General features: G+C 41.1%; 1 protein-coding gene across 1 annotated transcript; it reads left to right on the top strand.

Moving 5' to 3' along the window:
• The first annotated feature begins 891 nt into the window (after positions 1-891).
• Positions 892-2,027, top strand: LOC109117547 (olfactory receptor 8H1). The gene is made up of 2 exons (XM_019205140.1): positions 892-1,547; positions 1,715-2,027. The coding sequence occupies exons 1-2, from the start codon at positions 892-894 to the stop codon at positions 2,025-2,027; spliced, it is 969 nt and encodes a 322-aa protein (XP_019060685.1).
• Positions 2,028-9,304: the final 7,277 nt, after the last annotated feature.

A 9,304-nucleotide genomic window follows, 5' to 3' on the forward strand; every position in this document is an offset into this window, starting at 1 on the left:
TAAAGCAGACCTGACCTCCTATGGCGGTGCCTGAATATTCTGTTCAGGGAGCCATGATATGTTTCAGACTCAGCACTGATTCAGTGTGCAGTCCTTTGTGTACGGACAGGAAGAGCACTCCTGGTCTCTACCAGGGGAGGCTGGAGAAATAGCCTATTGCTAAAAATCGAAAAGATTGGGCTGGGGATTTAGCTCAGTGGTTTCACCACCTGGCTCACAAGCAGGTTCTGAGTTCCATCCCCATAATCAAAAATTAAAATAAAAAAGATTTAAAGATTAACTTTGATGTCTCTGCTACCGTATTGTAAGGAATGTAATATTAATGTGAATCATCTAAATCCCCAGGCTGAAGCAACTTTAATTAGTATAATAAGTCTTTGGGAACAAAAGGACCATGAATAATACACTAAAAACGGTTTTCAGCATGATTAATTATAGGTCCTTATCAGGATTGGTAAAACAGGTTCTGTCCAGCAACACAAATTATAAGTCTGTTATCAGAAATAAAAATATCCAGAATCAGTGGCAATATGTTACTGTTCTGTTTCACCTAAGTAATCTCTGCGCCCTTTTTCTAAAGTGAAGGATGTGGATAAGGACCCTCATTGTATAACATTTCCTGAGAATTGAATGTCTTAACAGAAAGAGTTTAGAATAGCATTGGTTTCTTGCTAAAAATAGGATGTGATCATTTACTGTATCAGAAACAAGTGTCATTTTTATACTCATGACTTCACGTGGTGATTATATGTTTTCAATCTTCTTCACAATGCTTTTCATTAATTTCTGGGAAGGCTATAAAATGCTGAGCAATTCCCATAAAGAAAGCATTTCTGGAGTCAGGGTAATTATTAAAATGTATTATTCAACAGATAAGTGCAGTCAAACAACATGGGTAGATGGAACTCCACCAGTGTGCCTGATTTCATCCTCGCGGGGCTGACGGACTCTGCAGAGACACAGCTGGTCCTCTCCGTGCTCTTCCTCCTGATTTACCTGATCACGGTGCTGGGGAACTCGGGGATGATATTGATCATTCGCCTGGATCCCCAGCTGCACACACCCATGTATTTTTTTCTTACTCACCTGTCATTGCTCGACCTCAGCTACTCAAGTGTCATCACCCCTAAAACCTTACAGAACTTACTGACTTCCACCAAGAGCATCTCCCTCCTGGGCTGCTTCACCCAGATGTTCTTTTTTATACTCTTTGTTTCTGCTGAATGTTTCCTTCTCTCCTCCATGGCCTATGACCGCTATGTAGCTATCTGCAACCCTCTGCGCTATTCAGTCATTATGTCCACAAGACTATGCTGTGCCCTGCTCTCTGGCTGCTATGTTATGGGTGTTTTTTATTCCACTGTGGTTGAGATTTCCATGAGCAGATTGCACTTCTGTAAATCTAAAGTCATCCAGCACTTCTTCTGTGATACATCTCCTATATTAGCCCTGTCCTGCAGTGAGACATATGAAGTTGAAATCATTATATTCATTTGTGCTGGGTCAAATATAGTGCTGTCCCTCAGCACCATATCTGGATCCTATCTGTCCATCCTCTCCACTATCTTGAAAATCAGTTCCACTGCTGGAAAGAAAAAAGCCTTCTCCACCTGTGCCTCCCACCTCCTGGGAGTCACCATCATCCTGCAGTGACATATGAAGTTGAAATCATTATATTCATTTGTGCTGGGTCAAATATAGTGCTGTCCCTCAGCACCATATCTGGATCCTATCTGTCCATCCTCTCCACTATCTTGAAAATCAGTTCCACTGCTGGAAAGAAAAAAGCCTCTTCCACCTGTGCCTCCCACCTCCTGGGAGTCACCATCTTCTACAGCACTACCATCTTTACTTACCTAAAACCGAAGACGTCCTACTCCTTGGGCAGGGATCAGGTGGCTTCTGTGTTTTACACTATTGTGATCCCGATGCTGAACCCTCTCATTTACAGCCTCAGGAACAAAGAGGTGAAGAATGCAGCCCTGAGAGTCCTGCAGAAGAGAGAGTATTCTAGACAATTAAAATAACAGTGATGCTAGGCATTTACACTTTTGCCCTTATCTTCTTTTCTTCTGATAAATGCTTTGTCCTCATTATTAAAAAAATAAATATTTTTTTTCCCATTCCAGCTGCTCTTTTTACTTAAACATGATACTGGATATTTCGAGAAGCAGGTACTTACAAATTCACATTATATTTTGGAGTCATAAATTAAGTCCTAACTCTAAGATGTTAAAAATATGTACTATTAAAATTTTTATGCAAAAAGTGGAAATTTTGGCAATTTTGTAAACTTCAGTGTAATATTTCTGCAAATATCAATTTAAAAATAATTTTACATTGAAAAAGCACTTCATGTTTTATATTTCCTTCTGAGTGATTATCAGCAGCAAATTTTGGGGCAATTGCTTTCAACTGAAAATTACCCCATTTAGACTTTACATGTGGTGGTTCTCTATCATTTGACGAACACTAATTCACTGAAATAGTAAGATTCAGGATGCCCAATTGCACGATATATAATAATTCCATGTCTCTCTTAGGAGATGATGAACATAAAACTTTTAAGACAAAATAAGTGCCAGTATTTGTCATAAGAAGTGTAGGAATCCTATTATATTCTGACATAGTGGACTCTACATATTTCTGAGTTGTATTCCTTTATGTTTCACAGATCTCTTTTATTCATTTTAATTTACACACTAGCACACAGATAAAAATACATGGAAGCCGTTTTTACCTTAGGATTAGGTAATGTATTGAAGTAGAAGTAAGTTATAGGAAAGTGAGATATCTTAATGTTGCAGACAGTTTAGAAAATGATGATTATATATAAAAGAGGAACATACACATTGTTTCCTGTTTTGTGCATGTTTTTCTAATTCAGTGGTTACGAATATATATCTATATATTTATGTATACATATTTAACATGATTTCTGTCATATCTTAGAGTCTTTGTCTCTTTATTGAGTTCAAAATTTGCTATCAGATAAGCTCTGTAAAATTAAAATGCGTAAGATCACCATGTACTCAGCAAAGGAGAAAAATTACTACTTTCACTGTATATTGTTTAGAACCTGAAATTTAGAACCTGAATTTGCCAATTTGGAAATCATTGAGCAATAGTGGATTTTAGGTGTGTTCCTGTGAGACACGTGGAGACCAAAACTTCCATCATTTTGGGTTTCTAAAGTACAGTGTTTCCATCTCAAGAATTAATATTTATGAATAATTTAGTACTTTAAGACTGCTAATTATTTTATCCAAATAGTTTAAATACTTACATTGGCAAATCAATGACAAAATTTTACTTCATCAATATTGCTTCCAATCTTTTTTGAACTTCAGTATCTATCTTTTCTAGCATCTATATTTGTAGATATTCCTGGTTGTCTTTCTCTGTGATTAGGATTAAGAATTTAATAAATATTGACTGTTTGATATATGGTTAGTGCTCTTCTCTCATCACAAAAAGGTCTCAGGAATTCCATGTATTTATGTATTATTTCCACTCTCCACTCTTTGGTTATTTTTATAAGGAGCAGCTTATCTTACAATCAGTTATTTGTCTTTTCATGATTTAGAAAATACATTCTATTGGTTTTTCTTGGCAAACACATCAATAGACTGTATGACCCAGTAGTTGACATTTTTGTTAAGAAAGACTTTAATTTTAGTGAAATAAAAGCTGATTAATTTTCTGTTACATGGGATGGAAAAGAATTATATTACACTATTACATAAACATAATATAATCTATTTATCTATGGGGGCCGTTTTGAATAAACTGAGTGGCTCATGGGCATTGGAGAACCCAGAAATCTGAAGCAAGGACTGGGTGTACAAGGAACTTGGGACCTTGGTCAGGACCTGCACACAGATTATGCAGATGCTCTCTTCTGCTGTCTCCCTCATTCTCAAAACAGACAACATTGAAGAGTCAGGAGTTAAGTCACAGGGAGTAATAATTTCTGTGTATGTTCCCCAGGAGCCAGGCCTGAAAACTGAAGAACTGGGCCCATGGTAGGGACGTGCACAAGGATTATGCTGACCCCACGTACCCCCACCCTGATCCCAAGCACAGGGAATGGAGGTAACTGAACTCAGGCTGCTCAAGGGCAAACCGGACAGCTCAGAAGTCAGCACCAAGGACAGAGCACAGCTCCAGACTCTCCCAGAAGGCTTCTCTTATTTGGGCAAAGGGAGGCAGGAAAGAAGAAAAGAAAGATAATTGTGCTGTTCCTTCTGTTCCTATGCATCTTTCGCCAACGGACAGCAGCAGTGCTGAACTCAGCGATCAGTGTGCTGCCCTCCACTTGAGAGCTGGTGCTGTGCTTTGGGGGAGAGCAGGGCCACACGGTCATGAGTGAGATCAGACAGGGAGAGTCCTGGGCTCACTGTTAACACCCCCAGTCCCAGAGACGGCCGTCCAGAGGATTCACTGGCATCAGCAGGGCCTCCTGACTGGAGCCCAGCCATGAACCCAGAGGCTCTGTGGAGCCGGGTAACGATCACAGGCCTGCAACTGCTACATAAGCAGCATTGCCTAGGAGGCTCCCCCACTGGACTGAACCCCTGTGCTATAGCACAATTTCCTGTAAAATAAATACTCGCTTTTTGTGGTCCTGGAAGCATGCTCATGATTTATTTTTTGTGTAATATGGGCTCAAAAAGTACTGTCTGTCTGCTCAGGAATTAAGTTCATGAATAGGGCTGAACCCAAAGAAAGAGGAAAAAGCACTAAGGGAAGTTAGCACTAGGGTGCTGCAGAAGCTAGCACTCAGCAGAGCTCTCTGACTGTGTGTGGCACAAACCAGCCCTGGAGGGCGGCGACTGCAGCCTCACAGACCAGCCATTTAAAGTCACCAAACCTTGCCCAAGGGAAGCTGGCACCGCAGGAGGAAAGCAGCAGCTGAGTCCAGCACCCAGCGTGGGTGACCGATGGTCAGCACAAGCCTGCAGTGGATGGAGGTGGCCAACAGCAGCCCTGCCCAGGAACCCCTGGGTCACGTGTGTCAGTCAGCACCATCTGGGGTCATGGAGTCCCAGCAGGGCTGCAAGCAGAACGACACTGTACCAGTTCAGAATTTCCATCTCAATGGGACCCAAAGACCCCTAGTTTCATTGACAACACGACCAGTCCCCCTCCCAGCACCACTAAGGACCAGGACTCGCTCTCCGTGGGCCTCCTTGATGGGAATCGAACTCTGCACGCTCGCATCTGCACACGGCTTCCCTGCTCGGTCTCCACCTGCAACAGATTCCTCCCCGGGTCCTCAGGGCTCCTCCTTCGCGTGTTTGCTTCGCAGACACATTTTTGCTGAAGTCGAGCTCGACCGCGTGATTTCTCGTTGCTGCCCCCTCGTCCTCCTGCAACTCCTGCACCTCCATTGATTGTGCTCTTTTCCATGCAATTTCCTGACTTAATATATAGTGGGAATAATTCAGGAGAGAGACTTAATTGAAAATTCACAATAATTTTTCTCAGACTCAAACTTTGTGTTATTATTTTCACTCTTTGCTTCCTCCTTTAAGATAAATGATGCTGAATGAAACATTTCAGCTTGACTATTATGTCTTCATTTCTTATAATTCTTTTTAAGACATTTGATGAGATTACATACAAAGTGATTGTCTACTGAATTCATTGAAAAAAATTTATTAGATTCAGGGTCAATTGTGTCTTTCTGTTCACTTTCGTTTTACAAAACAAAAAGAAAAACACAGTGAGACAGGAACCCTCACTGCAGAGCGCAGACGACAGAGATGGAGCAGGTGACAGACAAACCAGGATGGAGATTCTGCCCCACTGCAGTGACTCCTTAAGATGTCCCAGCATCAGCTGGGAAAGCTCGGTTTGCCTCATGAGGGATGGGACACCACAGAATAGGTAACACATGAACGTGCTCGATGATAAAATGTCAGCCTGCCAGAGTCCTGGGCCATTCTGATATCTCAGCTATTTAGTTAGGATGACATCGAACACACAGAATTGTAAAAGTTTGGTAAAGCTAGAATTATGCTTCCCAATAAGCTACAGAAGCACAAAGGCAAACACTTTGGAGAAAATATTTTATAAGCAAAATAATAAAGACTATTGACTTTTCATGCTTTTCTATGAATTTCGTTTTCTATTTTTTTAAAATAATGGTGACTTATTTGTAAGGTCTTCACACTTTTCAATACAATATATTTTCTGGTGATTTTTTTAATATTCCACCCCTTATATTGATAGTCATAAATACATCTCTGTGAATATCTTCTCCAGCAACTTAGTAAAAAATACCTGGTGGTTTACCTCAATGCAAATGTTTTTCTCTGAGAATCTATACACTATTTGTCACTTTCAAAAGGAAAAAATGAATTTCAGCAACAGTTTCAAGGATTATAAAAAAAAAAGGTGAATTGCTTGTGGGTCCTACAAGGGGAGAAAAAAAAATACTTTGTGAATTTAGACCTGAACCTTTGTCCTTGGAATCAGGCCAGGCCACCTTCCCTGGAAATGAGGCCCCGAGGATGACCAATGTCACGTTTCTCCCAGTGCCCATTACCTGAGCACCTGGAGTTATTAACGGGGAGGGAAGGCGCCCACGGTCCTGTTCAATACACAGTTCCGCCTTCAGATTCTTTCTGGATAAAATCTCCTCCTAGAGTTTCCCTTTCATCAAGAGCTGAACTGAATATAGTTTATCTGAAAATAATAAAATGAATACACAAAAGCATGAAAATAAATAAGGTCAAGAAACACATCTACTAGAAATTTTCAGCTGTTTGTTATAGTATTTTATTTCTGAGAATAACTTGAGTTTGACAAGATTCTCCAGAGAGGAAAAAATTTGTTTTCAGCATCTTTTTCTCACAGTATCATTATTAAAATCAGAGGGGATTGAGATATGCAAAATGAAATGGAAACGTTGCCAGGACATTTAGCATACGTGTGATTTAAGCCTTACCTTGAGTAACGTTAAGATTTGTGAAACTAAACATAGAGAATGGGTAGAATTGAAGTCTTTAACACATGTACATTGAAAATGTATGTTAAAAATAAATGTGATTTTGTCTGATCAAGGTGGGAGAAGACGCCCTTAGCAGAGTTGAAGTCCATACTGCCGCTGGTCCCATTGAAAAGGGGCAGAAAGTCTCTTTTCATGGAAAGACAAGGGTGTATTATTCACAGCCACTGGGAAGGAGACTGGCAGGGCTATTGGCATCTCTGATCTGGATCTTCCTGTGCTCAGTGGCACAGGGGCTGTGACACCCGGATTCCTCCCCATCCCTCCCTCCCGTGTCCAGATTACAGCGGACCTGACCCAGGGCAGCGCTGCCTGCTCTGCTCAGAGGCAGGAGGTGGCTTCTGCAGAGCAGGACCTCGGTGTGGCTGCTCTGAGAGGAGCAGAGCAAGGCGGACAGCGCTGCTGTCAGCGGGAGGACGCTGGAGACGCAGCACACGCCTAAGACATCCTAATGTTTAAAATTCATTTCAAATTAGTTGTCAGTGTTGCTATTTTAAACAATATTAATAAGTGAATGTAATCTTAATATGACTTACTAAAAGTCCCAATCGTAAATTTAACGTGTGATTTGTATCAAGTAGCTGTGAAAAGCAAGGTAGAGTGACTAACATATTTTAACGGTTTTTAAGTTATTTATTACATATCCTTTTTCAGGTGTGTGCTAAAAAAAAAAACTAAAGAGCAGGAAGAAAGTTCTCTAATGCAGTCACAAATTTCTTTGCAGTCTAAATACCTCGGTGGAATCACACTGTTGAGAAGGAATAGCTCACATTTCAGATGTCACTTTCTGTGCCCTTGCTAAGATATAAATTATACAGATTCCTACTAGTGACTGGGGCGCATTGTCTTCACACGGATTGGATGTGTTAACTAAGGAGCACACTCCCAATTTTACCAGGTTCAGCCTTGTTACCTAGGCTGTAACATTTTAAAATATTAGCAACATATGTCAATTTATGTCCATTTCCATATACAGTATTTATATGTTTTCACATCTACTCAGTAGAACCATTACTATTTATAGAAACACTAACCTATATTATTAGAATTCTTTATTATTCCCACACTGAAATATTTTTGAGGTCACCCAGGCTAAGTATCTGATATGATTATTCCAAAATAAGTGCAGCAGGACACCATGGGTAGATGGAAATCCACCACTGTTTTTGACTGCATCCTCATGGGGCTGACGGACTCTGCAGAGACACAACTGGTCCTCTCCGGGCTCTTCCTCCTGATTTACCTGATCACGGTGCTGGGAAATGCCAGGATGATATTGATCATCCTCCTGGATCCCCAGCTGCACACCCCCATGTACTTTTTACTCACTCACCTGTCATTGCTCGACCTCAGCTACTCAAGTGTCGTCACCCCTAAAACCTTACAGAATTTACTGACTTCCACCAAGAGCATCTCCTTCCTGGGCTGCTTCACCCAGATGTTCTTTTTTATCCTCTTGGCTGCCGCTAAAAGTTTCCTTCTCTCCTCCATGGCCTATGATCGCTATGTAGCTATCTGCAGCCCCTTGTACTATCCAGTCTTCAGGTCCACAAGACTGTGCTGTGCTCTGCTCGCTGGCTGCTATGTTATGGGCATTTTTTATTCCACTGTGGTGGAGACTTCCAGGAGCAGATTATACCTCTGCAATGCAAATTTCATCCAGTACTTCTTCTGTGACACATCCCCCATTTTAGCCCTGTCCTGCAGCGACACTTCTGAGTTTCAACTAATTTTATTCATTTGGCTCATTCGTTGTGCTGTCCCTCATCACCATATCTGGATCCTATCTGTCCATCCTCTCCACTATCCTCAAAATCAATTCCACCGCTGGAAAGAAGAAAGCCTTCTCCACCTGTGCCTCCCACCTCCTGGGAGTCACCATCTTCTACAGCACTATGATCTTCACTTATCTAAAACCGAAGACGTCCTACTCCTTGGGCAGGGATCAGGTGGCTTCTGTGTTTTACACGATTGTGATCCCCATGCTGAGCCCTCTCATTTACAGTCTCAGGAACAAAGAGGTGAAGAATGCTTCTGTTAGAGTCTTGCAGAAGAGAGAGGGCTGCAGGCAGTTAATATCACAGTGGTGCTAAGGATTTTCACTTGTTTTTTCCCCACTTTTAATGGCAAACTAATTAGCCTGTTTTGAACCCAAAATTGTGGGGTTTTTTTTACTCTTTTTTTTAAATTTTCCATCTCTAGCTCTCCTTTCTTTATCAAATATGATAGTCAGAATAGTAATTTCCAGGTCAGTCTCAACTACATAGTGAGACCCTGTCACACACACAA

Source organism: Fukomys damarensis, unplaced genomic scaffold (genome assembly GCF_012274545.1).
Source record: "Fukomys damarensis isolate Sample0158 unplaced genomic scaffold, DMR_v1.0_HiC HiC_scaffold_27, whole genome shotgun sequence".
Taxonomy (NCBI): Eukaryota; Metazoa; Chordata; class Mammalia; order Rodentia; family Bathyergidae; genus Fukomys; species Fukomys damarensis.

What these genes read in the sequence shown, in the direction of transcription:
- LOC109117547 (XM_019205140.1), top strand. Translation starts at nt 892, where the DNA reads ATGGGTAGATGGAACTCCACCAGTGTGCCTGATTTCATCCTCGCGGGG. An exon ending in ACCATATCTGGATCCTATCT is followed by an intron (nt 1,548 to 1,714) that starts GTCCATCCTCTC and finishes GCTGTCCCTCAG; the next exon opens with CACCATATCTGGATCCTATC.